The sequence below is a fragment of the Hyla sarda genome, chromosome 5, assembly GCF_029499605.1.
Source record: "Hyla sarda isolate aHylSar1 chromosome 5, aHylSar1.hap1, whole genome shotgun sequence".
Taxonomy (NCBI): Eukaryota; Metazoa; Chordata; class Amphibia; order Anura; family Hylidae; genus Hyla; species Hyla sarda.
The window spans coordinates 154,491,563-154,518,825 of NC_079193.1; the positions used below are offsets into that span (position 1 = coordinate 154,491,563).

At 44.2% G+C, this 27,263-nt stretch overlaps 1 protein-coding gene across 4 annotated transcripts; it reads left to right on the top strand.

Annotated features, from left to right (window-relative positions):
• The first annotated feature begins 22 nt into the window (after positions 1-22).
• Positions 23-27,263, top strand: BLVRA (biliverdin reductase A). 4 transcript variants are annotated; one of them, XM_056520530.1, is made up of 8 exons: positions 23-156; positions 8,885-8,973; positions 10,604-10,731; positions 10,857-10,976; positions 13,962-14,059; positions 16,336-16,443; positions 18,890-19,058; positions 25,347-27,263. In XM_056520530.1, exons 3-8 carry the CDS (start codon positions 10,613-10,615, stop codon positions 25,600-25,602), a joined length of 870 nt encoding a protein of 289 aa, XP_056376505.1. In that variant the 5' UTR covers positions 23-156; positions 8,885-8,973; positions 10,604-10,612; the 3' UTR covers positions 25,603-27,263. The 4 variants fall into 4 exon arrangements, with proteins under 4 accessions (XP_056376505.1, XP_056376508.1, XP_056376506.1 ...); XM_056520533.1 differs by having other exon boundaries at positions 60-148; XM_056520531.1 differs by having other exon boundaries at positions 103-241.

Sequence of the window (27,263 nt, forward strand, 5' to 3'; positions counted from 1 at the left end):
CAGCGTTCTCCCGGCAGATGTCAAGAAAATTGTCGCTCGGTAGGAGGCTGACATGCGTGTTGGGCGAGGACGCGCACTGTGCTGACCAGGCTCGTGTCCCTGTGCGCGCTCCCGACCTCCACAGAGAGCTGGACAGCGACAGCTGATGGTGAGGAGGTGAGAGCGGTCTCCCGGGCCGGGTGTGTGGAGGGCATACAGGGACTGTAATGCTAAGGACTGCGGGGGAAACTCTGGGGCTCAGGTATGGACATGGGGGCAATGTCAGAATCCTCTGTGGAGACCCCCTGTTTTGTGAAGATAAGTCATTGCCAAATGAGGAGTTAGGCAGCTTTCCACCATGCTTTACATTTCAGCTCATGACCTCTGCTTGTTGTTGGTGAATGGAAACATTCTTGAATTTTCACACAGCGTATTATATAACATTTCTCAATCTCCAGTTAGTCTGGTTTTGTAACATTAACACCTTCAGAACCAGGCCAATTTTCACTGTAGGACCCTGCCATTTTCTGCACATCTGACCACTGTCACTTTAAAGGGTAGCTCCCACCATCACTTTTTTTTTCTGTCCCTGCCTATTACCCATCTATCCCTAACCCCCTCCCTGCCTTTAAATTTATTTATTAATTTTTTTTTTTTACATATTAAAAATGCTTTTTTTGTCTGCCTGGTAGCGTGCTCACTACCAGGCAGACTTCCCCAGCAGGCACCACGTCACTGATGCCTGCTGGGGCCGACACTTCCGCCCGTAGTTCACCTATACAGGGTGCCTCCAGCTGTTTCCCCACTGCAACTCCCGACTTGCCCTGACATCTATTGGCTGTCAGGGCATGCTGGGAGTTGTAGTGGTTAAACAGCTGGAGGCACCCTGTATAGGTGAACACCGGAGCACATACCGCTCCCCGCCGCGCAGCCCGCAACTCTCTTTTTTCCCCCCCCGGCCCCCTCGCTCCGCTCAACTCACTCCCCCTCCCCCTTAGTTCACCCAGAGTACTCCCTCCCCGCCGAGCAGCCCGCAAACCCCCCCCCCCCCGGCCCTGCCGCTCCGCTCAACCAACTCCCCCTCAGTTCACCTATTCAGTGTCCCTCCAGGCTTCCCCACTACAACTCCCAGGGCATGCTGGGAGTTGTAGTGGGGAAACTGGAGGCATACTGTATAGGTGAACAGTATACATAATACATGTATGCATAATACTTTACCTTGTCCCCGAGCCTGCGCGCGTCCTCTTCCTTCAAAGCGCTCGCTCCCGCCTGTCTGACAGGCGGGAGCGAGCACAGCAGTGATTGAATTTCGACTCGTTGCCAGGCTTCAACGAGTCGAAATTCAGTGGTGACGTCACTGCTGAATGCATTCGGCCACTAGGAGGGCGACCCCTAGTGGCCGAATTTAAAAGTGATTTTTAATTGTTTTAAAATCACTTTTTTTAATTAAACTATATTAGAGATATGTTGTAGTACTTAAGTACTACAACATATCAATTTTTTGTTTTCATGACAGTGCCCATTTAAGCATTAATAACTCTGGGATACTTTTATTTTTCATTCTGATTCTGAGATTGTTTTTTCGTGATATATTCTACTTTATGTTAGTGGCATAATTTTGTCCATACTTGCATCATTTCTTGGTGAAAAATTCCAAAATGTTATGATAAAAATAGAAAATTTAGCATTTTTCTAACTTTGAAGCTCTCTGCTTGTAAGGAAAACAGACATTCCAAATAAATGATATATTAATTCACATACACAATATGTCTACTTTATATTTGCATCATAAAATTGACGTGTTTTTACTTTTGGAAGACACCAGAGGGCTTCAAAGTTCAGCAGCAATTTTCCAATTTTTCACAACATTTTCAAAGTCTGAATTTTTCATGGACCAGTTCAGGTTTGAAGTGGATTTGAGGGACCCCATAAATGACCCCATTATAAAAACTGCACCCCTCAAAGTATTCAAAATGACATTCAGTAAGTTTAACACTTTAGATGTTTCACGGGAATAGCAGCAAAGTGAATGATAAAAATAGACCCAGTTTTTGAATTTTTACAAGGGGTAAAAGGAGAAAAATCCTCTCAAAATGTGTAACCCAATTTCTCTTGAGTAAGGAAATACCTCATATGTCTATGTAAAGGGTTCGACGGGCGCAGTAGAGGGCTCAGAAGGGAAGGAGCGACAGTGGGATTTTAGAGAATTTTTCTGAAATGGTTTTTGGGGGGCATGTCACATTTAGGAAGCCCCTATGGTGCCAGAACAGCCCCTCAAGGCACGTAACAAGGGGTCCAGTGACAATTAACACCCCACAGGTGTTTGACAACTTTTCGTTGAAGTCTGATGTGTAAATGAAGAAAAAAAAAATTCCACTAAAGTGCAGTTTTTCCCCCCAAATTTACAATTTTTACAAACTGTAATGGGAGAAAATGCCCCCCCCCCCCCCCCAAATTTGTAGCCCCATCTCTTCTGAGTATGTAAATACCCTATGTTAGGACATAAAATGCTCTGCGGGCAAACTACAATGCTCAGAAGAGAAGGCAAAAAATTTGCCGCTGCTCAAACTTGAAGCAGAAAACCCACTGTAAACTCGCCCGTGTGAATGTCCCCTGTACATTCACATGGGGGGGGGGGGGGGGCAACCTCCACCTGTTTCAAAACTACAACTCCAAGCATGAACTGACAGACTGTGCATGCTGGGAGTTGAAGTTTTGCAACAGCTGGAGGCACACTGGAAAACCTTCAGTTAGGTTCTGTTACCTAACTCAGTATTTTCAAACCAGTGTTCCTCCAGCTGTTGCAAAACTACAACTCCCAGCATGTACTGATCACCGAAGGGCATGCTGGGAGATGTAGTTATGCAACAGCTGGAGGTATGCAACTACAACTCCCAGCATGCTGAGACAGCTGTTTGCTGTTTGGGCATGCTGGGATTTGCAGTTTTGCAACATCTGGAGGGCTACAGTTTAGAGACCAATGTATAGAATAGATGTCACGCCCCCTCCCATAGGCTTGCATTGAGGTGCGGAGCGTGACGTCACACGCCGCCTGCCCCGTGGTCGCCGGTAATCAGACCCGGACTGATTTTAACTGGGATGCTGCGTGCAAGATCACGGGGGTCCCCAGCGATCAGGTATCTTATCCCCTATCCTTTGGATAGGGGATAAGATGTCTAAGCGCCGGAGTACCCCTTTAAGTAGAACTTGTGCACTATCTGGGTTGCTTTTGTGGGCCAGTCAGCTACTGAATAAAGCAGCAGTCTTCTGTGCATCATCCTGACATCTCTCCATTTAAGAAATAAGAATTCCTCTCTCTTTCATTGTTTTAGGTGGTTGTGTGTGAAATCCCCTGTGCGCCAGCTGCTGCAGCTTATAGAGCTGTAAATAATGCAGCCCCTAATCCATGTATCCTATTCTCCTTTATCTGAACTAGAGCCATACCACTGTATCTGAATACTGGATCGATACGGGTAGAATATTTAGTCTTTAATCCGTCCTCAAGTTCATAGACAATGGTAAATAACTAATTCGCCAAGAATTTTATAGCAACCCCTATAGCAGGATTGTTCAAACTTTCTCAACATAAAATCCACATTGGATTTCAGGTGTTAGAGACATGGCAGGCACATACGTAAAAATTAGGAAAAATACATGTAGGTAGTAATATTTATGCGTAGGTAGTATGCAACTACTTATTAATAATTATCAATAGCAGTAGGCCCACATTCCTATACAGCCCTCATATTATCGGCCGATATTCACGATTCTGGGCGTTATCGGTATCGGCAATTACCTTGGGGGATACAGCATGACGTCCGGACAGGATCTTCATAGTGAATGCTCTTCCCTCCTGTGCTGATCCTCCTTCCCTGTTAAATCTCTCTTGTGAGCTGAGCGATTTCACAGGGCAGATGGCATTTACTATGAAGATCCAGAATTGAAGTCACTTGGGGCTTGGGAACGCCCCCACCCCAATGCACCATCCTACTTATGCATAATGTGAAACCGGAATAACGGACAATTGTCACCAAGAGTTAGTGCGGGTGATGCTGATGATAGATTTCTTTTAATGGGTGTCCCATTTTGGGGGTAAAACAGTGGTGTTACCAGCAACGTTGTGTAGTCCTTGAACACTCATACAACATATGTGTAAAATCCCATCTGCTAGCGACTGCTACTGCATAGTACCCTGACCTTGGTCATTCAAAGACTAAATTGAAAGGAACCTGTCATCAGTTATGAGGGATAAAAACAGATGGGGGGGATTTATCAAGGGCAGCATCTTGTCTATGAATCCTACCCCTAGTGCACAGGCTCGCTGGATTTGTGTAGAAATGCACACTATTACATAAATCCAGCAAGCCTGTGCAACCTCCTTGAAAACACAGAAAAACTGCAAATAATCACAATTTTTGTGCATGATCCTTTTATGTGCAGAAATTATGCAAATTGCCTTTTCTGCTGCATGCGGTAAATCAGCGTGGTTTCAGCCAAAGGGGGCATGGTCGCCCTTGTTTTATGAATTTATGGCAGTTCACGTTTGCTATCTAGCATAAACTGTAGTCAAATCTGTTAGCTGAGCGGAATTTTTTGCTATAAATGAGTGGGCTAGCACTCCTGTGCCCTCTCTCCTGTCTGGTAGCACTCCTCTGTGCCCTCTCTCCTGTCTGGTGGCGCTCCTCTGTGCCCTCTCTCCTGCCTGATAGCACTCCTCTGTGCCCTCTCTCCTGCCTGATAGCACTCCTCTGTGCCCTCTCTCCTGCCTGGTAGCACTCCTCTGTGCCCTCTCTCCTGTCTGGTTGCGCTCCTCTGTGCCCTCTCTCCTGCCTGATAGCACTCCTCTGTGCCCTCTCTCCTGCCTGGTAGCGCTCCTCTGTGCCCTCTCTCCTGCCTGGTAGCGCTCCTCTGTGCCCTCTCTCCTGCCTGATAGCACTCCTCTGGGCCCTCTCTCCTGCCTGATAGCACTCCTCTGGGCCCGCTCTCCTGCCTGATAGGCACTCCTCTGGGCCCGCTCTCCTGCCTGATAGGCACTCCTCTGGGCCCGCTCTCCTGCCTGATAGGCACTCCTCTGGGCCCGCTCTCCTGCCTGATAGGCACTCCTCTGGGCCCGCTCTCCTGCCTGATAGGCACTCCTCTGGGCCCGCTCTCCTGCCTGATAGGCACTCCTCTGGGCCCGCTCTCCTGCCTGATAGGCACTCCTCTGGGCCCTCTCTCCTGCCTGATAGGCACTCCTCTGGGCCCTCTCTCCTGCCTGATAGGCACTCCTCTGGGCCCTCTCTCCTGCCTGATAGGCACTCCTCTGGGCCCTCTCTCCTGCCTGATAGGCACTCCTCTGGGCCCTCTCTCCTGCCTGATAGGCACTCCTCTGGGCCCTCTCTCCTGCCTGATAGGCACTCCTCTGGGCCCTCTCTCCTGCCTGATAGGCACTCCTCTGGGCCCTCTCTCCTGCCTGATAGGCACTCCTCTGGGCCCTCTCTCCTGCCTGATAGGCACTCCTCTGGGCCCGCTCTCCTGCCTGATAGGCACTCCTCTGGGCCCGCTCTCCTGCCTGATAGGCACTCCTCTGGGCCCTCTCTCCTGCCTGATAGGCACTCCTCTGGGCCCCCTCTCCTGCCTGATAGGCACTCCTCTGGGCCCCCTCTCCTGCCTGATAGGCACTCCTCTGGCCCCTCTCTCCTGCCTGATAGGCACTCCTCTGGCCCCTCTCTCCTGCCTGATAGGCACTCCTCTGGCCCCTCTCTCCTGCCTGATAGGCACTCCTCTGGGCCCGCTCTCCTGCCTGATAGGCACTCCTCTGGGCCCGCTCTCCTGCCTGATAGGCACTCCTCTGGGCCCGCTCTCCTGCCTGATAGGCACTCCTCTGGGCCCGCTCTCCTGCCTGATAGGCACTCCTCTGGGCCCGCTCTCCTGCCTGATAGGCACTCCTCTGGGCCCTCTCTCCTGCCTGATAGGCACTCCTCTGGGCCCTCTCTCCTGCCTGATAGGCACTCCTCTGGGCCCTCTCTCCTGCCTGATAGGCACTCCTCTGGGCCCTCTCTCCTGCCTGATAGCACTCCTCTGGGCCCTCTCTCCTGCCTGATAGCGCTCCTCTGTGCCCTCTCTCCTGCCTGGTAGCGCTCCTCTGTGCCCTCTCTCCTGCCTGGTAGCGCTCCTCTGGGCCCTCTCTCCTGCCTGATAGGCACTCCTCTGGGCCCTCTCTCCTGCCTTATAGGCACTCCTCTGGGCCCTCTCTCCTGCCTGATAGGCACTCCTCTGGGCCCTCTCTCCTGCCTGATAGGCACTCCTCTGGGCCCTCTCTCCTGCCTGATAGGCACTCCTCTGGGCCCTCTCTCCTGCCTGATAGGCACTCCTCTGGGCTCTCTCTCCTGCCTGATAGGCACTCCTCTGGGCCCTCTCTCCTGCCTGATAGGCACTCCTCTGGGCCCTCTCTCCTGCCTGATAGGCACTCCTCTGGGCCCTCTCTCCTGTCTGATAGGCACTCCTCTGGGCCCTCTCTCCTGTCTGATAGGCACTCCTCTGGGCCCTCTCTCCTGTCTGATAGGCACTCCTCTGGGCCCTCTCTCCTGTCTGATAGGCACTCCTCTGGGCCCTCTCTCCTGTCTTATCAGACAGAGAATGCTAGCCCACCCTCACTTACTGGACTTTGTCTATGCCTATGCTTCAGCTTGGACAAAGCCATGATTTTATAAACCATGGTTTCTTTGAAAAGGGAAATACATTTTTTCTTATGAAGTATATTAGAAAGGTTAATGTTTTGCCAAGATATACAATGTCAAACGTTTTTGTATCTGACAGTGCCCATTTAAAGGAATCATATATCTAATCTGCACAAGGCAAACCCCACATGGTAATGCAGAATGTCAGGAAGCCACTAAAGTGCCTTTCCTTTGGATAAAAGAAGCGTTTTGCAGGAGTGTCCCATCTAGTTAGATAGTACACTTGTGTAGACAAGCCCATAGAATGCTAAGTGCACAGTTATTGTACATTATCTATCTTATTCTGTAGATCCCCTAGAGGAAGGAGCGGGTGATGTTGGTATTATGCTGTATATTGCACATGCTGACTAGATTCATGCCACGTGTTAGCTGCCTGTGATTAATTATGGATCCAATTACATTGGCACTTGCTGCTGTGTGTGTCATCTTCCTTTTACTAGTCTGCTGCAGTCTCCGAGATTTCCGTATATCTTAGTAGTCTGCAGCAAAAACACACAATGTAAATTTGGGGGGGGGGGAGGTTTGTTACTTTTTATACAGTGCTATTCATTGGAGAACTGTAGAGTCTACATTCATACATTCTGGGGGCAGCTGCAAAAGTGACACATTAGGGTTCAAATATTTTCTTTCCCAAAAAACATGTAATTTTACATTCGGTTGCTTTCACACTATAAAAATACTTCCGTTATAAACGTCCGTCATGAAAATCTTGAAAATCGTCCGTTAAACAGCCATTAGAAAATCCCATTATAGTCTATGGGATTTTTCTAATAGCTGATTTAACCCGTTATCAGTTATTAATAATGGCCGTTATTTTGTAACGGTGAATGAACGGAAGAAATGGTGCATGCACTATTTCTCCCGTTACTGTCGCCTGTCTTAAATTAATGGCCATTATTAATAACTGGTTAAAACGGCTATTAGAAAAATCCCAGACTATAATGGGATTTTCTAACGGCCGATTTTCAAGATTTTTATGACGGGCATTTATAACGGAAGTATTTTTATAGTGTGAAAGCAGCCTTACATGTCAGGTAGGACCCCAGCCTGGGGACTGTAATATTTTTGTAACATGAATTGACATCAAGTGATGCATAATGTTAATGATCCTCTCATGCACAGCAATATTACCAGTCACAAAGATAGAATATACAAGCTGTAATAGAACAGGCCCATAGCAGCCAATAAGATTACTCTATGAAAAGGTTTAGATCAGCTTTTCATTGTAATAACAGGAAATTCAGTGTCCAGGCTCCCCCTTCCCCTGAGAGGATAAAATCCTATTTTTGGCACCAAATATACTTCTCCTACACAAAGCCATATTATTCCATGTTACATGCAGCCTTGCCTTTTGTCCGAGACAAAAACTCTTATTTTCCCATAGCAACCAATTACAGCTTAATTTCTCATATTGCTCTGGTAAAGTGACAGCTGAGCTGTGATTGGTTGCTAAGGGCAAATCAGACCGTTTTGGATTTGGATAAATCTGCTGTTTACAAGTAGAATCTGCTGAACTTGTGAGCACTTTAGGGGTTATTTATAAAGAGCGCACAGCAAGCATGTGCTTTCCCAGTTCATCATGTGATGCCTGGCACTTCAGAAATTTGTGCCCCAGGATGGGCAAAAAAAATGTGAAAAGCTCACATATTCAAGCACCATATTCAAACAACTGGAGTACATGTGTGCAAAAAAATGTGTCTGCAGGTTATTCAGCGCATGTACAAATTGTGCCCCCTGCAGGAGAACAAAAGGAAAATTGACAAACCAGCACGGATAACATGAAAATAGAGCAACATTCGCTAACTTTGTTACAAGTCAATACATACAATAAGAACACAGAGCACGCAATTTATCAGACGCATGCCAGTTGATAAATCCCCCCTCCCCTCCTCCCATTTGTATATTAAAATACTGGGCACCTAGATGACTCGCTTATATGTAACCAATACCATGACACAATGTTTAATATGTGACATAACTAAATGCTAGAGAAGTGGTAAAGGGCGTGTAATCCAGGGTGTGACTGTTGCCCCTTTATCTATAGCAGCCATGCTGTGTTACTGATCGCCAGGCTTGGTGAATAAAGCTGATGTCAGCAGGATTACCTTCCTTTCATTTCCTCCACCAGTCACACGTTTTTATGTTTTTTCCTGTTCATACAATAATTGTGCAGATCCTCTTTGCAGCACACACCTCCTCGGACTGATCTCGGGAACCAGTACATGTCCACCTTCAGACACAGGAGGTTCTATCGAGAGCAAAGTTACATAGAAAGGTAAGTAACTTTGTAAATAGTTCAATGTACTAAGGCTTCATTTATAAAAATATTCCAGGCTTCAGAGCCAAAATCTTTCTACGTTTAACTCATAGCTGATACAGCAAGGTTGTTTGTGTGTGTGTATTTTTTTTATTTATTTTTTTAATACCCAGCTGTATGTTAGGAACACAGGTTAGGCTTTGTTCACATCTACGGGGAGGTTCTCATAGGTTTCTGTTGCAAATTTTATCAAAAATGCGACACAATATTAGTTTTTTCGGGTCCATAGAGAGCTCCTGGAGTTTGTGGCACAGAGAATCTAGTATCCCTTTCATTTTCTACTCTTGTGACTGAACAAAATAAAAAATCAGTGGTGTGAATCTAGCTCAATCCTTAGAGTTTCCTGAACAGGCACACTGACAGTGCGCTCAGCCTATCACCGGCCAAGGCGGGACATCGCTGTGGCCGGTGATACGCTGACGGCTATGTGACGTTCCCGTCCCCAGGAAGCAGCATGAGGATCGCAGCGGAGGACTGTGAAGCCGGTACAGGAGCAAAGGGGGAACGTAGGAAGGAGAGTCAAAGTTTATTTTTATTTTTGCAGCCCGGGCACAGTAATATGTAAAATTCATGCAGTACAGATGTCCTTTAATCATTTCCAGTGCCACGGCCCACAACTCATTTATTTAAAGCACCGGTGGCTCACAGGAGGACGGGGCGAGCAGCGCCTGCGGGTAACATATGATTAGTTCCCCAATGTGGGGGACAGCGCAGTGGCTGATAATTCATTGGGGGGGGGGGGCGCTAGAGTAGCAGAGCCCGCATGTCACATTTGATTAGGCACTAGTTTTATAGGGGTACACCGGTGGAAAACTTTTTTTTTTTTTTTTTTTTTTTTTTTTTTTTTTTTTTTTAATCGACTGGTGCCAGAAAGTTAAACAGATTTATAAAATACTTCTGTTAAAAAATCTTAATCCTTCCAATACTTATTAGCTGCTGAATACTACAGAGGAAATTCTCTCCTGGCATCTCTGTCCATTTTAGGAACTGTCAAGGAGCAGCATATGTTTGCTATGGGTATTTTCTCCTACTCTGCACAGTTTTTAAAATGGACAGAGATGTCAGCAGAGAGCACTGTGCTCGTGATTCAGCAGAGAGATTGGTGTTCCAAAAAGAAAATAATTTCCTCTGTAGTATTCAGCAAGCTAATAAGTACTGGAAGAATTAAGATTTTCTTATAGAAGTAATTTACAAATCTGTTTAACTTTCTGCCACCAGTTGATAAAAAAAAAAAAAAAAAAAGTCTGTTCCACCAGAGTACCCCTTTAATATGTTATGGATTGCTTAGGTACTGACAGACTGTTTCATCATGTAGCATTTAATTGACAACCATGGCAGTGCACAGCATTGTTGGTGGTGTAACTGCAGTGCATTAGAAGAGCGAGGATTAAACTTTCTAGTGCCCAGGTGACAGTATTGCAGTCACAGAAGATAAGTTTGTGTACACATATTGTATAGGTAATGACGTAGACTCATTAGCAGATAACTTAGTTATTGATGTAGTTCATTGGGGAATGTTCTAGATTTTGGAAGAAGGGGCAAAAAAAAAAACTTTCCTTCCAAAACTAACATGTTTTCTGTTTTGAAGAGTGACACAATGTTTGGTGCCGTGGTTGTCGGAATTGGCATTGCTGGCTCTGTGAGGATCAGAGATCTCCTAAACCCTATGCAGTCAAGCCCTTCTGAAAATCTGAAACTTCTAGGCTTTGTGTCTCGGTAAGTTTTATTGTCTCAGTCATTGTCTGTAAATTTGTGGTCAGATCATTTCTTGACTTCTGCAGCCCTTGCATTATTATGTTGTGAGTTATATAGTATGCAATAAGAATGATTTTCTTCTTCAGGAGGGACCTTGGCCAGTATAATGGTGTGAAGCAGGTCAGCCTGGATGAGGCACTTCAGAATTGTGAGGTTGATGCTGCCTTCATCTGTACAGACAATCAGAACCACGAGCAAAGCATCAGGTACTATGTTGTATTATTCTATGTTGAGCTCTCATGCTCTGTGGTGCTCGGCTGAGCTCAACAGTCAGGGGCGTAGGAACCCCCACAAATCTGGGGAGGGATAGCATTGTAATTGGGTGTGGCTTTGCAAGGAGCAGAGCCATAAAAGGGAGGGACCAAAAGGGTTGGAACCACTCAATTTTCCATGACACTTTAGGCTCTTCATCACAGGTACCTTCAGGGAGCAGTGAATTCAGGAGATAGGGATTCGTCAAGACTGTGGGAGGTAGGCTGCGTGTGTGAGGTCAGGACGAGGGGTTAGTTTAAGCACCATTAACACCTTGATGACACAGGCTGTACATATATGCTCAGGTCACACTCTTTCGGGGAGATTTATCAAAACCTGTGCAGAGGAAAAGTTGCCCAGTTTCCCATAGCAACCAATCAGATCACTTGTTTCATTTTGCAGAGGCCTTTCTAAAAATGAAAGAAGCTATCCGATTGGTTGCTATGGGCAACTCAGCAACTTTTCCACTGGACAGGTTTTGATAAATCTCCCCCTTTGGGTGTATTAAGTGTGTTTTACAAGCTGAGCGATCTTCATTTATTGCTAATGCCAGACATCATTGATTACCTCCTTTCCCTAAACGTGAAAAAAAAAAAAAGCTCAGAATTGCTGATTTCTGGTCATTTCATGTACCAGAAAAAAAAATTAAGTGATCAAAACGTCCCATGAAAACAAAAATTGTACTGCTAAAAGCGAAAGACCACGGAGCAAAAAAAATAAGTCCTCATAAGAAAGTCTTATAGAAGGACAATTTTAAGCATTAAAACCAGTAAACAAGGTGGAATATAATCACCATACATATTACCACCATATTATTACTGACCAAATCCTGAATAGAGACCAATATTACTAATAATATCACTATACAAGGAACGAATTATACCACCACACAACGATAATACCACTATACTGAGTAAAAACAACTATATACAGGCTAACTATACTAATACCAGAATGTAAGCAATACCAGGACCAAATAGTGGCTAAACAGGAACACACTTTACATCACACAGTTACTGACTAATCCATCATACTGTTACTCAATAAAACCACTGTATACAGACCTGTGTCTCCCTGTACAGTGACTAGGGATCGACCGATTATCGGTATGGCCGATATTATCGGCTGATAATCACGATTTTGGGCATTAACGGTATCGGCAATTACCTTGCCAATAAGCCGATAATGCCCTGCCCCCCGCACCGCGTCCGCCCCCCCCCCCCCCCCCCGACCCGCCGTACCGCGACCGAACCACCGCGTCGCACCCCCCACCGTAGTGCTGGGCGGTATACCGTTATGGATTTTTGCCCATACCGCTATACCGGTCGGGCCCCTCCCCCACCCTCTGAGTCAATAAACCACCGGGGGTGGTCCGGGCCATCCATCCTTCCTTCCTGTAGTGTCCGGCGCCATTCCGGGTGAAGGGTGCACCGGTACGGGCTGTCCTTCTCCGGGGGTCCTCTTCTCTACTCCGGACAGGCTCCGGCCTAGTACGCTGCATAGACGCCGCTACGCCGTGACGTCAGGTGCGTCGCTGCGCACGGGCGTCACTGCCCGGAGTGGAGAAGGACAGCCCGGACCGGTGCACCCTCCACCCGGAACACTACAGGAAGGATGGATGGCCCGGACCACCCTGACAGGTAGGGGAGAGAAGCGGGTGGTGGCGGCGGCGGCCTATGGCACCGCAAAAGCCACTGCAGTGCATTGATTTAAAGCGCCCGCTTTAAATCAATGACCTGCAGTGGTGTCGGGGGGTATGAATAGCCGATAACTTATACCGATATTCCGGTATAAGTTATCGGCTATCGGCCCTAACCTCCACCGATTATCGGTATCGGCTCTAAAAAAAACGATATCGATCGATCCCTAACAGTGACCATAAAGAAGTAGATACCAGCTGTACACAGAATCTGTATACAGAAAAGCTGTAGAAGACAGCACTGAATAAATCCATTGTCCTCATGGTCATCCAGATAGCCAATTCAGATACCAAACATGCAACAAAGTCCAAGATCACAGCATCAATAATGAAAAACTCTGGATATGTGCAAAAGAGCTATCATTTATTAGTTATACAAAAAAAGCATTCGAAGAACCAATAACCTAGAGCTCTTTTGCACATATCCAGAGTTTAATTTTTGGTGCTGTGGTCTTGGACTTTGTTTCAGGATATGTATGCCATATAAGTGATTGTATACAGGCCCATATAAAGGTAGATACCAGCTGTACACAGCATCTGTATTATTATAGTTACATCTAGGGACTCACACATAACATCACTTCTGATCAGCATTATCCCCTTTCCTTTACTTCTGCATCTGGATCAGACAGACATGTCGACTTCTTCCAGCCGAAAACAATCTCTTTAGCATCTGCAGGAAAGCCATGTTAGACTCCGCATTTTTCCAGTGCACTGCCCGTGCATAGTTAGGATAGTAGGTCCCCCCATTAAGTAGGCCTATCCCCCACTGTAGATTCCATTCTGCTTAGTGCCTGGAATTGGTCTGGGCAGTGACAAGGATATGTAATAAATGTGCCATATATATCTGGATGGTGAACAAGGAAGCTGGAAGCTGCTAGTCCTTCAAACAATCCTCTCTACTGGTGGTCTGTCTGGGCAATCTGGAGCCTGTTCACCATGAAAAATATTCTGCTTCTCTCAGTCCAGTAATGCACCCCGTCTCAAAATCTGTCATCTTGGAAAGGTTTATTTAAGTGCATAATTGAGGCATGCATAGCAGTTAAAGATCTCTCACCAAGTGGTACACTACCCAAAATTAGCCTCAGAGAGACTCTTTAATTATGATGTATACGAAAATATATTTTGTTACTTTAGATTTCGTTTTGTGTTGTGTGTTTTTTTTAAATTAAATAACATGTTTTATTTTATAAATTATGATTGTTCCATTATGTTTGAGTGTCTTTTTTTTTTTTTGTAGGAGTTTCTTGGAGGCTGGTAAGCATGTTCTTGTAGAGTACCCAATGGCACTGTCTGCACAAGCAGCACATGAATTGTTTCAGTTGGCTGATCAGAAAGGTAAGGAGATTGCATGGAGATTGTATTGTATTATAGTCTCATTAGTTCCCTAATGCTCACATCCTCACTGTTTAAGCTCATAACATGCACATTTTGTAAATGCATGATAGGTACCTACTGAAGTCCTGCTTTCACACGGCTGCCATAAGGAGCATAACAACAGCTGACATGCCAAGGTGAGCAAAACTACAGTAGGCCAGTTCAAAACCATATCTGACGGCAGACTACTTGTATATGCTGAGAAAAAAATAATTCTGCTTCTAATGTGCTCCAGTTTGGTCCAAGCACATACCTGACTGCCCAGAACAACTGGGGTACATTAAAAGTGGAAACCTATTTTTATTTTGTGGTTTCATACTAAACAAATCAATGGCCATTTCAGACTGAGCTACTGTAGTTTTGCTGATCTCTTCTGATATGTTCACATTAGAGCTTTAGCATGGGCTGTGACCCAGCTTTAGAAAACTCCTAAAATCACACCAATTCAGTATGCATTATTGGTTTTCAGTCACCTTTTCAAAAGGCATAAATAGCAGTTGCGAAATAAACTGTTTAAAAGCTTGATAGAAGATGACTACCTAAAGGGGCTGTCCTGTGGAATAACATTTTTTTTTTGTTTCTAGGCTGACTAATATAAATAAAAAACACTTTAAGGCCTCATTCACACTACGGAATCTCCACCCAGAGATTTTCTTGGCTGAGATTCCATCTGTAGCAGGCCGCATTTAAATACCCGGTCTCCATAGGCAGCAGTGTATTCTGCCAAAAGAATGAACATGTTCATTCCTTTGTTGGAGTCCAGGGTCCGGAATTTCTGTGGCGGAACTTCTGCCATGGAAATTCCGTAGCCTGAATAGTGCAGTAGGATCCAATTGAAAGCAGTGGGAGACTGCTGTGTCATATTTACCACAGTGGAACTCTGAAGTGGATTTACGCTCAGAAAATCTGTAGTGTGCATGGGCCCAACTCTCTCCTCCTACTCCCTTGTAGCTCCAGAATCAGGGCGCCCTGACTCTGGCCGGTCTCCGCTGACAGTAGGGCTGAAACAAATAATCAATTAATTGAAAACTAATCGATGATCAAAAGAGTTGTCAACTATTTTCATAATCGGTTGGTCGATTAGTTGGTCAGCTTAATTCTAAAGTTCTATACATACACAAAAAAACTGTAATGCAAAACATGGTATAATGTTTATTAATTAAAACCACACAAACATATAAAAGACAAGAATAGAATCTGAAAAAATAGGAAGTCTCCTGCTCCACAACACTAGGGCTGATGTATACACAAAACTCAGGTGTATGGGTTTGTAGGCTTGCTATAGCAGCATAGCAAACATCAAATACTACATACAAATAAAGTGCATATGTCACAAGTACAAAAGTGCAAAACACAAGCTAATATGGCAGCAAACCAAAAAGTAAGTTACCCACATGTGTGAGGAAAGAGCGCAGCCAGGCGACACATGTTTTGCATTACTTATGTGTCTGCCACAGCCTTTTTTGTGTAGGTATTGTAGTTTGATGCTGTATTGGCAGATTTAAGGAATTATATGTATTCCCTCTCCAATACTAAGGAATTATAACTGTATATTGGTATATTTATACTTCTAAAGTTCACATCCACTTAATGACTATCTCCCCCTATGAGTGCTGGCCCCCTTTTCACTAAATAAGCTGCTGGGGGCATGTAGGATGGACACCCAGGAAATGTGCTGCTCCTCCTATCTGGCCACAAGTAAGAAACAGGCAGGGGGGTATAGCCCTTACAAGGAAAAATATTATATGTATTTAATTATAATATAAAAAGCTCCACCTCTCAGCCTCCGCAAAGCTTAGCATCTAGCCGACCCCATAAACTCTCTCTACACACAATGCATACTTATCTAAAACACAGAAGACATAAAGTCTGATCCCCTCCCCCCCCCCCCCCCCCCCCAATCTAACTCACAAATCATCATCTTCATTATGGTTATTTTTATCCCATTAGTCGATTAATCGAAACAATAATTGTCCAACTAATCGATTATGAAAATAATCATTAGTCACAGCCCTAGCTGACAGTATGCCTCTCGAAGCCAGCGAGAGCTGTATACATGATGTCACAGTGCCACTCAATTCCTGCAGGGGTGTCCCACCTCAGCCAGTGATTGGCTAGCGGCACTGTCTGTATACACAGTGAATCTGTCTCTTTCATAGATTGATAGCTCTGTTTGATATTTGGCTTTATTATGGGTAAAGGGGATACCTGGTTAACTTGCTTACCATTTACTGCAGGTAAAGTGTTACATGTGGAACATATTGAGCTTCTTACAGAAGAATTCAATCAGCTGAAAAAGGAAGTAGCTGGCAAGGAACTAGTAGAGGGAGTCCTGCATTTCACTGGTAATAAAAACTTTTTTTATTTTTATTTAACAAATGGCACCATTCATACTTTGCTTCCTGGGTCATGTATAGCCTTCACATAGTCTTATTTTTTGGCAGAGCAGTCTGAGAGGAAGCAACGATGGAGAATTACATTTATATGCAATTCATTGTGTTCCCTCTCTATTTTTGTAATAATTCTGCAAACCTTTGCAAATAATCTGAAAAAACAAACAAATCATCTACATGTATTCTGAACCTAAAGTCATACTTCACTTGTCCTTTACTTCTTCTAAATACATTTGATGGATAAGCAACACATGTTGTAGAAGGTATTATGTAGAAGTTGTAGAAGGTATTATGACTTCTGGAGCAGACTACATAGGCTTTGTTGTCTTTTTATCATGGATTTGCATGCCCTGGCATAGGAGCTGTGGGCACAAAACAACTGGATCTTTTTAGTCAAGAATATGTGCAAAGTTTCCATTTTGTAATGGAGCCATAAACAATTGGATTCATGTTGCCAATGCCTTTGTGCTGCATTCTTTGTGTATTCACATGTAGAGGATTTGTTGCAAAATGATACAGCAGATTGCAATGTAAATTAAATGATTGAACAAATCGTTGAATCGCAGCAGATCCTGTACATGTGAACGCACCCAGATTTGATGCTCAGGATTTTCTGCTGCAGATTTCAATGTAACCTAATTGACTGAGCGCAGCTTCTAATCGGCAGTTACAAATCCTGCGCATCAAATCTATAATCACGTAGGACATCTGTGGGACAGCAAAAAGGCAACCAGATATGTCATATTTCAAGAAACTGAAAACTTAAATATTGTGAATGTGATATACCTTGTTTCTTTAGTACAAAGCAACTGCCCCCTCACAAATAGTCAGCTGTCTGATGCCACCACTAGGGGTCTACTTGTATATGGCCCTTATTAACATATAGGAGCAGTGATGGGGGGTAGCAACAAACATATAATTGTTTGGAAAGGCAAGTAAAGCACGTTGGCCTTTTCCGTCATTGAGACAATACTCTAAATCATATACAGTATATGACTAGTATCTTAAAAAAAAAAATATTAGAACAGATGTACATAGCCTGCCCTTAAAGTACTGCCATAAAAGTTCACCATTCCTCGATGTAGCATGTTTTCCTCATTGCTTTCAGTAGAGCTATTCAATGAATGTTGGCTAAGTGTAGGAAAGCCTTTGACTAAGGGTGGGTTCACACTACGTTTTCTCCCATACGGGAGCGCATACGGCAGGGGGGAGCTAAAACCTCGCGCTCCCGTATGCCTTCGTATGCGCTCCCGTATGTCATTCATTTCAATGAGCCAGCCGGAGTGAAACGTTCGGTCCGGTCGGTTCATTTTTGCGCCGTATGCGCTTTTACAACCGGACCTAAAACCGTGATTGACCACAGTTTTAGGTACGGTTGTAAAAGCGTATACGGCGCAAAAATGAGCCGACCGGACCGAACGTTTCACTCCGGCTGGCTCATTGAAATGAATGACATACGGGAGCGCATACGAAGGCATACGGGAGCGCAAGGTTTTAGCTCCCCCCTGCCGTATACGCTCCCGTATGGGAGAAAACGTAGTGTGAACCCAGCCTTACTGGGTTTTGGGTTTCACCTTATAATGCTTCACCTCCTGGGCAACCACCATAAGCTTCAGGAAAGGTACCGTTTGCTGTTATCTTAGCAGCAAATACAGCTAATAGATTCCCTTTAAATAGTTGTCCAGCAAAAGAAACAACTGTCAAAATGATGTCAAAAATGATCATGAAGCAACTAACTGTTATTAGTCCTGATGTACAGAACTGAGAGCTGGCTGGCTTGTAGCTGTTATGTCACTTAACACGCTCGCCTGTTCCCCCTCACCCATACAAGACCAGTAATGGGAAGAAGGGAGCTCATATTGCTGATCATTGAATTAAGACTGCAATGAGCTTGTTCTGACTGAAACTACCGTGACTAATAAAGGCTTCCTGCTGCCTTATCCAAAGAGTTATATATCTAATGATCTAATATGAGGTCCCCCTTCACATCAGTGGCCTTTCCCTGAGCAGGCAGGGGCAAACAGGGATGAAGTTCTTCACTTGGAAAGGGAGATGTGATGTCACGGCGACAAGCCAGACAGCTCAGCTTTTATGGAAGATCTGTTCTCCAGGCCTAATAATATTATAATAGTAAGTTGCTTCATTTTACTTTTCGACACTCCCCCTCTCATAGACATGCATTAAGGGGGGCGGGACATGATGTAGCAAGGGGTTCGCTCCATGCACCAGATGACAGGGGGTGCTGCAGGAGAGATCGTGTGGGTTCCTAGCGACAGGACCCCTGCGATCAGACCTCTTCTCCCCTCTCCTTTGGATAGGGGTAAGATGTCTAGGGGCGGAGTACCCCTTCAATAAATTATAATAAAACTGACTCTTTAACTACTTTTACTCTGTTTAGGTGGACCTCTAGATGAGCAGAAATCGGGGTTCCCTTCTTTTAGTGGCATTGCTAGGATAACATGGCTGGTTGATCTCTTTGGAAGTTTATCTGTTACCTCAGCCAAGAGAGAAGAGAATGAAGAGAAGTACTGCAAGCTGACTGCAAATTTCACTACTGCAGACAACAGGTCAGTATCTGGTCATAATTCTTCCTCATATTTTCATTCAGCACTAGTCATTGATGCCTTTTGCCTAAGTGAGGCCACTTTCTGTAAGTCACATATCACGAACTACGTCATTCTTCAAAAAAAAAGAAAAAGAAATTCCTTGTCTTATTCCTTGTGTTTATGAAAACTCAATAATATACCGTATTTATCGGGATATACCATGCACCGGCCTAGAACACGCACCCTCATTTTACCAAGGATATTTGTGTAATAACGTTTTTTACCCAAATATCCTTGGTAAAATGAAGGTGCGTGTGTGTGCGCATGCGTATACCCCGATACACCTCCAGGAAAGGCAGGGGAGAGAGGCCGTCGCTGCCCGCTTCTCTCCCCCTGCCTTTCCTGGGGTCTAGAGCCCTGCTGCCGCCGCTTCTCTCCCGCTGGCTATCTGCGCCGCTGCCCGTTCTCTCCCCCTGACTATCGGTGCCGGCGCCCCATTGCCGGTGCTGATAGCCAGGGGGAGAGAAGCGGCGCTGACAATGGGGCAGCTGCGCCGATAGCCAGGGGGAGAAAAGGGGCAGCGGCATCCATTGCCTGCACCGCTGCCCTGTTGCCTCCCCCATCCCCGGTTGTAGAATTACCTGTAGCCGGGGTCGTTGCTATGCACTGCACGGTGCAATGACGAGTGACGTCATTGCGTCTTGTAGCGCATAGCAACGACGCAGGGGGACGCACACCGGAGGCCTGAAGCAGCGCGGACCCGACCCCGGCAACAGGTAATTATACAACCGGGGATGGGGGAGGCAACGGGGCAGCAGCGCCGGCAATGGGTACCGCTGCCCCTTCTCTCCCCCTGTCCGTCGGCGCCGCTGCCCCATTGCCGGCTCCGCTTCTCTCTCCCTGGCTATCAGCGCCGGCAATGGGGCAGCAGCACCGATAGCCAGGGGGAGAGAACGGGCAGCGGCACCGATAGCCAGGGGGAGAGAACGGGCAGCGGCACCGATAGCCAGGGGGAGAGAAGGGCCGGCAGCAGGGCTCTAGACCCCAGGACAGGCAGGGGCAGAGAAGCCGGCAGCGACGGCAGGTCTCTGCACCTGCAAAGCTGCTGCAGTTCATTGATTTAAAGCGCCCGCTTTAAATCGTTGAACTGCAGCGGCTTATTGGTGTATAACACGCAGGTAGACTTTAGACAAAAAATTTTAGCCTGAAAAGTGCGTGTTATACGCCGATAAATACGGTAGTTCATTTCTGCTGTTATAGCTATTGTTGACCTTTCTCTCAGTGACAAGAGATAAATCTCATTTATCATTTGTGCAGTTAAAATTGTACATTTTTAGGCCATTCTATATTTTTCTTTTTTTTTCTATTCAAGAAAAAAAACCTGCATATGAAAACCATTAGGTAGTTATTTAAGTTGACCTGTTGGAAGTAGGAAAAATGGCAAGAGTAAGGATCTGAGGTACTTTAGCAAGGGCCATATTGAGACTTCTAAACTTGTTCAGCTCATTTCCAAAATACCAGGTGTTGTGGGATGTTACTGTTACTGCAGTGATAAGTAACCGCCAGAAATGGTACAAGTGAGGACAAGTGGGACTGGTAACAGGCTCATGGATGTTTAAGGCATGTAGTGTACGTGGGAAACAGTCTTTCTGTCTGGCCTGATCCCACAGAAGTGCTAGTGTAGCACATTTTAATAAAATGTAATGCTGGTTAAGATAGAAAGGTGTCAGAATACACTGTACATCACAGCATGCTTCATATGGGGCCATGTAGCCAGAGACTGGTCAAAGTGCCCTTGCTGTCCATCTGGGCTTCAGAATCATGTTTTCACTTACATCATGTGGATGGCGTGGCGCATGTCTGTTGTTTTCCTGGGAAACGGATGGCACCAGAATGCACCATGGTAGGGCAAACCCGGCTGAGGCAGCATTATGCTCTGGTCAATGTTTTGCTAGGAAATCCTGGGTTCTGGCATTCATGGTGAAATATTTTATATGTATCGCCTACCAACATGGCTTTTGTAGACCAAGTGTACCCCTTAATGGCATTGGAATTACCTAATGGCGGGATAATGTGCCCTACCACACTGCAAAAATTGTTCAGGAGTGGTTTGAGAAGCATGACAGTTAAATGTTACTTGGCCCTCACATTGCCAGGATCGCAGTCCACCTCACAACTTGACGTTGGACCTACTCAATAGTATGAAGGTTTTTAATGTTATGGCTGATTAACCCCTTTAGGACCCAGGGTTTTTCCATTTTTTGCACTTTCCTTTTTTTTCCTCCATACCTTTAAAAAATCATAATTCTTTACATTTTGCACCTAAAAATCCATATGATGGCTTATTTTTTGTGCCACCAATTCTATTTGGAACAACATCAGTCATTTTACCCAAAAATGTATGGCAAAATGTGAAAAAGAAATAATTGTGCGACAAAATTGAAGAAAAAAAAACACCATTTTGTAACTTTTGGGGGCTTCTGTTTCTACACAGTACACTTTTCGATAAAAATTACACATTCTATTTATTCTGTAGGTCCATACGATTAAAATGATACAATACTTATGTAGGTTTGATTTAGTCATACTTCTGAAAAGTATAGTTTTAAAATTGTCATTTTCTGACCCCTATAACTTTTTTTTTTTTTTCCGCATATGGGGCGGTATGAGGGCTCATTTTTTGCGCCGTGATCTGAAGTTTTTAGCGGTACCATTTTTGTATTGATCGGACTTATTGATCGCTTTTTATTATTTCATGATATAAAAAGTGACCAAAAATACGCTATTTTGGACTTTGGAATATTTTTGCGTGTATGTCATTGACCGTGTGGTTTAATTAATTATATATTTTTATGAATCGGACCTTTCCGCACGTGGCGATATCACATGTTTTTATTTACAGTTTTTTTTTTTTTTGCAATGTTATTGCTCCCATAGGGGGCTATAATACTGCACACACTGATCTTTTACATTGATCAATGGTTTCTCATTGGAAACCATTGATCAATGATTCTGGCGCTTGACTACTCATGCCTGGATCTCAGGCACTGAGCAGTCATTCGTCAATCGGACACCAGGAGGCAGGTAAGGGATCCTCCGCGGCGGTCCCGAACAGCCCCCTGAGCTAACCGGCATTAGTTTAGTTTCACTTTAGACATGGCGATCAACTTTGAATGCCACGTCTAAAGGGTTAATAATGCACGGCACCGCGATCAGTGGAAACTTTGTTAATTAAAAAAAAATTTTTTTGCCCATAGCAACCAGTTACAGCTCAGCTTTCATTTCTTAAACTGCCCTGGTAAAATGAAAGCTGAGCTCTTGTTGATAAGGACAACAGATAAATCTGTTATGATAAATCTGCTCCTTTGTCTAGGAGTTCTGTAAATATTTGTGTTGTAGCCACTATTTATAACATTGTGACACATCTTGCACAAGATGGACACCAGCAGTGCCAATACTGAAAATAAGGTGTTTGTATTGTCCTCTATTTTAACGAGAATAAGAATACCACATACAGAGCTATTTTCCCCATGAAAAACTATAGAACCTACAACAGAGGCTATTGATGGAGCCATTGAAACAAATGCAAACAAAGTAATGTTATTTATCTCCCCATGACAACACCCATGGAGAGATGCTGCCTCCCCTTTTGCTGGACAGGAAACAGGAACCAGGTTTGCTTTATATGAAGGGACCAGCCCCTCAATCTCCAGTTCTGTTTCCTGTCCTGTGGAGGGAATGCGGGACAATTTTTCCCAGAAGATGCAGAGAGACTAAATGTTCAAATTTATTCACGCCTGCCGGCAACGTGAGCGCTCTGGGCAGAGCGCAGATTCCACTACCGCCCTCATGTCCTGGTGACGTGAAAGAAGACATTTGCATATTCCATTACAGGGACAGGCCGGGCAGTGACTATTGAGGAGACAGGGGAGCTGGCTTCCTGTCTCCATTGCACACATGAGTGCAATAGCCTTGGATGGATAAACGGGCTTAACTTCACAACTATACCAAGTATAACGTAAGTGACTGTTGTTTTTAAAGCTGTTTACCCACACTATAACCCAGTATATTGTGTTTAGTGCAGGTGAACAGCCTGTCAGTTTCCCTTTTTAAAAAAAATTTTTAAAGAATTTTTTGCTCTTAACCTCTTAAGGACGCAGGGCTTACCTGTATGCCCTACACTCAGTCCCGGTAAATAATGTGGGGTCACGCTGGGACCCTGGGCTAATATCGTGGGCTTTTAGACGCAAAGTTGATCGCCTCGTCTAAAGTAACAAAAATACACTCCCGGCAGCTGAGTCGGACTGATCGGGACCATCGCGGTGAAATTGCGATGTCCCGATCAGCTAGAATGTGAGCGAAGGGTGCCTAACCTGCCGTCGTGTCCGATCAGCGATTGATTGCTCCAAGCCTGAAATCCAGACTGCTGATAACACTGATCATCTCCATGTTAATGCATGGAGGTGATCTTGTGTAGAAGATCAGTATGTCCAGTGTTATAGCCACTAGAGGGGGCTATAACACTGCAAAAAAAAAAGGGTGAAAATAAGTTAATAAAGATCATTTAACCCCTTCCCTAATAAAAGTAAGAATCACACCCCCCCCCCCCTTTTCCCATAAAAAAAAAAAAAAAAAAACTGTGTAAATAAACATGTGGTAGTGCCACATGCAGAAATGTCCGAACTATAAAAATATAAAACCACACGGTCAATGGCGTACGCACAAAAAATAGTCCAAAATAGTGTATTTTTGGTCACTTTTTATATCATGAAAAAATGAATAAAAAGCAATCAGAAAGTTCGATCAATACAAAAATGGTACCAATAAAATATTCCGAACACAGCGCAAAAATTAGCCCTCATACCAGCTCGTACGCTGAAAAACAAAAAAATTATAGTTGTCAGAAGATAACAATTTTAAACATATACATTTTCCACTACAGGAAGATGTTAAAATTGAGACATTCGCCAGTATATCCTTATATGAAGGACATACCAGAGCCCGCACACCAACGCCAAGGTTTCTCAAATGGCGCTGGACCTAACGCTAAACCTACCTGTGCGTGATAAACAAAACAGGGGCCAGTGAGCAATTATGGCAGCATTCGGTCGACTCACAGCGTCCTCCCAGATACCCTCCAGCGTGGCTACAAGCACACAGATACAATGGGAGGAGAGAGGCAAGCTGCAAGCCCCACCTAAGTTGGTTAATATAGGTGCCTGGCCTCACAGGTGCTACCCTAATGCTGCCTGGAAGATATTCAAGGTGCATTACATATGGAGTTTACACACCTCCAAGTATAAAATTTAAACAAACAACAAAAAACGTGGTCTCAAATGGCTGGAGGTGCTCAACCCCAAATGCGGTTGTGCATTTATACTGGGGGAGCAGATCCTGCCCTTGTAGTCCGTTGCTAGGGGCGATCCCCAGCATAAAAATGCTTACAATGGAGGATGCCTACAGCGGACTACAAGTGCCACAATAGAATCCTACACCAGATAGACGGTGTGGATGTGTAACAATTAGAATAATACAATACAAAAACTTTAACATCAGTGTTGAGGGATTAGCCAATGTCACTGTATACATCTACCACAGTAGTGCACCTAAATTTCTGTATTGTATTATTCTAATTGTTACACATCCACACCGTCTATCTGGTGTAGGATTCTATTGTGGCACTTGTAGTCTGCTGCAGGCATCCTCCATTGTATGCATTTTTATGCTGGGGATCGCCCTTAGCCACAGACTACAATGGCAGGATCTGCTCCCCCAGTATAAATGCACAACTGCATTTGGGGTTGAGCTCCTCCAGCCATTTGAGACCATGTTTTTTGTTGTTTATATAAATTTTCCAGCATTTTCCTAAATTCTACCGAAAAATTTACTGCGTACAAAAATTACAAAATGGAATTTTTTCTTCAATTTTGTCACACAATGATTTTTTTTCCATTTCGCCGTAGATTTTTTGGGAAAATGACTCACTGCAAAGCACAATTGGTGGCGCAAAAAATAAGCCATAATATGGAATTTTAGGTGCAAAATTGAAAGCCTTATGATTTTTAGAAGGTAATGAGGAAAAATTTAAATGCAAAACCGGAAAAACCCTGAGTCCTTAAGGGGTTAATATAAAAACCTGATTTGAACAGTAGGTCATATTTGATGTCACATTACCTTTTAAAGTACATGAGTTTATTTAATCTATTAAATATTGCAAAAGAAAACTTTTATTGCAGGCATAAAAAAGTAACCTTGATGAAAGCTTGAAGTTTTTTTTACCTTAATACACAAACTCTCTTATTTTTGCAGACCACTTACTTGGATTGAAGAAAGGGCCCCAGGCTTGAAGCGTGAAAAAAAAGTCAATTTTACCTTTAAGTCTGGTAAACTGGACACCTTACCTCCAGCCCCCAGGGCTGCTGTGGGGCCCTTCATGCAGGATCAGAACCTGTTTGCACGCAAACTTCTGGGACAGGTATCCAAGGAGGATCTAGCAGCCGAGAAGAAGCGCATCCTACACTGCATTGATCTGGCTGAAAAGATAAAGCAGTATTGTCAGCACTGAGTCTACAAATGCAATACCCAGTAACTCAGACATGGGGCAAATATGGCGGCCAAAAGAGATTGTACATCAAGGCTTTCTTTTTCCATATTGACACTTTAAAATGAAGCATTGTGTTTGCCTTTTAGAAAAGGGTAACTTCTTATCATTAAGCTATTTTTATAAAAATGTGCCTAGCACTGAGGGATGTCTACTGTCTTGCACAGGCATTCTCAGGAGTATTGTCATATTTCCCATAACTTTGTGCACTGTTAGTAACTGTACCTTTAGATAAGCACACCTTTATGCCGCCTTAAAAAGGGACTTCGGCCATTTGCCACTGTACAGATTATAAAACCTCAAGACTGACTTTAGAATTGTAATAGGAGGTAAAGGGATTCCAAAAAGGTAACATAATGTGCCTGATCATGAGATTCACCATTAATTTTTTTTTTTTTTTTTACAGGAGACCTATAAAAAGGGGAAAATGCAGCCTAAGGGTACGTTCCCACATTGCGTATACGCAGCATATTTCACGCTGTGCAAAATCTGCAGCAGAAGTGGGAAATACGCTGCGTATCCCTCGCTCACCATACACACAAGGCTTTCCAGCAGCAGCCCGATGTGTGTAGTGAGTAAGTCATGTCACAGTCACGCCGACCGCGCCTCAAAAACTCACTGCACACATAGGGCTGCCGCCTGAAAGCCTTGTGTGTGTATGGTGAGCGAGGGATACGCAGCACATTTCCCGCTGCTGCAGATTTTGCACAGCGTGAAATACGCTCCGTATATGCCAGGTGGGTACGTACCCTGAATGTGGAGGCTAATAGTGCCTTTAAATAAATATTTTTTTTCAGCTGCTATCTGTTTTAGTGAATAGATGATGGTCCAGAAAATGCCACAAAGAAAAATGCATTGCCTGTAGTGTGTTTAATACAATGTTTTTAGGTAAGAGAAAACACTGAGTGAAGTTGTATGCCATTTTGAAGCAGTTTTTTTGGAAAATGCCAGAAGTGGATCACAAAGGAGGAATTTCTTAAAGGGGTACTCTACTGGAAAACTTTTTTTTTTTTTTAATCAACTGGTGCCAGAAAGTTAAACAGATATTTGTAAATCACTTCTATTACAAAATCTTAAACCTTCCAGTACATATCAGCTGCTGTATAATCCTCTAAGTTCTTTGCTTTTTGAATTTCCTTTCTCTGACCACAGTACTCTCTGCTGACACCTCTGTCCATGTTAGGAACTGTCCAGAGCAGGGTACATTTTCTATGGGGATTTTCTCCTAAAATGGACCAAGGTGTCAGCAGAGAGCACTGTGAAAAGAACTTCCTGTGGATCATACAGCAGCTGATAAGTACTGGAAGGATTAAGATTTTTTTAATAGAAGTAACATACAAATGTAGAAAATAAGTGTGCAGCTCACAACCGAGAATCCGAGGTATAAGTGGTTAAAGGATCGATCCCCACCGATCCAAAATTAAGAGAGATTATAGAAATATATTAACCACACCTCAAGGATCTCACCATACAAGATGGTACACAACAATAATTGGAAACAATGTATTTCAAAAAGTTGTAAAATGTATTATACAATTTAGACCATAGGTTTACACAAAACATAAAATCACAACTGTGTTTAAAAGAATGTAAATGTATTAAGAATGGAGGACGGCACTCACCCA